At 40.8% G+C, this 2,472-nt stretch overlaps 1 protein-coding gene across 1 annotated transcript; it reads right to left on the bottom strand.

The window, feature by feature from the left end:
- Positions 1-1,701: 1,701 nt before the first annotated feature.
- CETN1 (centrin 1) lies at positions 1,702-2,220 on the bottom strand. The gene has a single exon (XM_011360468.1). It carries the CDS (start codon positions 2,218-2,220, stop codon positions 1,702-1,704), a length of 519 nt encoding a protein of 172 aa, XP_011358770.1.
- Between the last annotated feature and the right edge of the window lie 252 nt (positions 2,221-2,472).

Below are 2,472 nucleotides of genomic sequence, written 5' to 3'. Positions count from 1 at the left end.
TACCTTGATCCAAATGTAGATCTTTGAGTCAAGACTGGTCAACAGGATGCCACACTCCTCTCAGCCAGCCTTTCACACTGATGCTGGCCCAAGTTGCACCTGCATTCTCTACAACTCACCTGAATCCACACAAAGACCTCAAACCTGAACTGTTAGCATTTACAGCTTGGGTGAGTTCCCTGCCTTGTACCAGCCACCTCAGCAAAATCCTTTTTCATAGTGAATGCCCACATACCCATCACTTCAGCTAGTACTCCTGTTTTGACAAATTAGTTCCTGTTAATGAGAATTAAGCCCAGAGCAGTAGTCCCCCCAATTAGATCCACTACTCTTGGAAGAATAAAATTGCTGGCAAAGCAAGTGACAAATGTTCCAGAATTTCAGCAATTTTCTGCAATGTGACTTTGTATGAAGATTTAATTTAGGTTTAGTTGTGACCAAAATATCTTGCCTGTTTAATAGTTTTGTTGTGCATTTTTGAAAGTTAGTCTAGGTCTCCACCTCAGCAAATAGATTATATTATCTTTCCATAATTATATTATTTAAATTTTCCCTAACTTCATATTTGTAGATATTCAAAAGGGTAGGTATCTTTTTTAAAACAAGAAAAGCTTAATTGTTAACAGAAAACAAGTAGTATCAACACGTACATGAGGCACAGTAAAATAATTTCCTGGGGTTATGAAATAGAGAACAATTTATATGACAGACACTCTGGCATCAACTATATACTAGCGGGGGAAAAATATCAAGTATTAAGAACATCTCAGAACCAAGATATTCTAAGATTTAGCAGGTAGATAGTGGCTTGTAATAAAACAGTAATTAAATGACAATGGTTACGTTATAGTAGCCTAATAACTAAAACACTTGATCTTTCCAAGGACAGATAAACAGCTTAAAATGCATTACATTTTTTAGGATTTCCTAAACTAAGATCTTACACTTGTAAACGTTTACTTAAAATCATTAGTAGCTTGATCTCTTAAGCAAATTATACTTAGCTTGGGCCAATATTAAATTTCATTTTTATTCTATAGCTCAAGTATACATTCTGGCCCTGGATAATCCATAGTAAATGATTTATTCCATACAAATGAAGAATCATTTGCATGTGATCTAAGTTGCACAATTTAGCATAGCACCATCCAAAGGCAAGCCTATACTTTAGATCAGTATCTTTCCTGAACTCAAATAAGTGGCTGCCTGCTTTCCTTCAAACCAGTATTCAGTTAAGTGAGAAGTAATAGTGAGATACCTCTGCTTGTTGATTCCACCTCGTTGTGCTAGTACAGTGACTTGAATTTAAGGAATAATTTTTTAAGCAAGATAATTTAAGACCACTAAAGAAATGACAAGGGAACTGCATTGCTGTTTGTCCCAAGAAGCCATTCTGTGTTCAGTTTAATATATGTCCACCAATGCAAGGCAAATCGTGGGTGGACTGAAGCTTCAGCCCCCACCCCCGGCTTTTAATTCAATCTAAATACTCCAGATCTTCTCTTGAGAATTAAAAAACAAAACTCACATTAAAAGCATCTTTAAAATTCTATACTTGAGTGAAAGATTTGGAAATAGAGGGATCTAGACAAATGGGGTAAGAGTTGGGATAGAGCTGTCCTCTAATTCAAGGTTTTACAAAGCTGAAGCTGGGAACCCAACAGTCGGGTACTCCTGACATGCTTGCCGGAGAACCCGATTTTAATAGAGGTTGGTCTTTTTCATGATGCGAAGAAACTCTTCTTCGTTCACTTCGCCGTCTCCATCCCGATCGGCTTCGTCAATCATTTCCTGCAGCTCCTCATCAGTGAGGTTTTCCCCCAACTCGTGGGACACACGCTTCAGGTTTTTGAAAGAGATCTTCCCAGTTTCATCATCATCGAAGAGCCTGAAAGCCTTTAGAATCTCTTCTTTGGTGTCTTTCTCGGCCATCTTCTGAGTCATCACAGCCAAGAAATCATTGAAGCTAATTTTCCCCGTACCTTCCTTGTCCACCTCGGAGATCATCTTCTTCATCTCTTCCTTTCTGGGTTCAAAGCCCAGCGCTCTCATAGCCACCTTCAGCTCCTTCACGTCGATGGTCCCACTTCCGTCAGCATCGAAGAGGTCAAACGCTTCGCGAACTTCTTGCTTCTGATCTTCAGTGAGTTCAGGCTTAGGACCCACCTTTCTCTTTTGGCTGGTAGAGGGCACGTTTGGCTTCTTAAAGCTGGAAGCCATCCTTCTGCGGCGGTTAGTACCTTTAACGGTGCCACAGCGGTCACAACGCTCGCGCCAACCCCTCTCTCCTGCCCGGGAGCGCGGGCACAGGGCCTCCCTTTATTCGTTCTCTAACTCTTCTCTTGTGCCCTCTTTAGTGAGACCCAGCTCACAAAGCCCGTCATTTCTGCAAGATCTTATTTCGTTATAATCCATAGCTCCCTCGGTGATTACCCGGTTTCCAAGAGCTGAGACCTGCTCTGGCAATAACTG

The sequence above is a fragment of the Pteropus vampyrus genome, unplaced genomic scaffold, assembly GCF_000151845.1.
Source record: "Pteropus vampyrus isolate Shadow unplaced genomic scaffold, Pvam_2.0 Scaffold55, whole genome shotgun sequence".
NCBI lineage: Eukaryota > Metazoa > Chordata > Mammalia > Chiroptera > Pteropodidae > Pteropus > Pteropus vampyrus.
The sequence above is the reverse complement of the archived record's forward strand: the minus strand, read 5'-3'. Positions and strand labels throughout refer to the sequence as shown.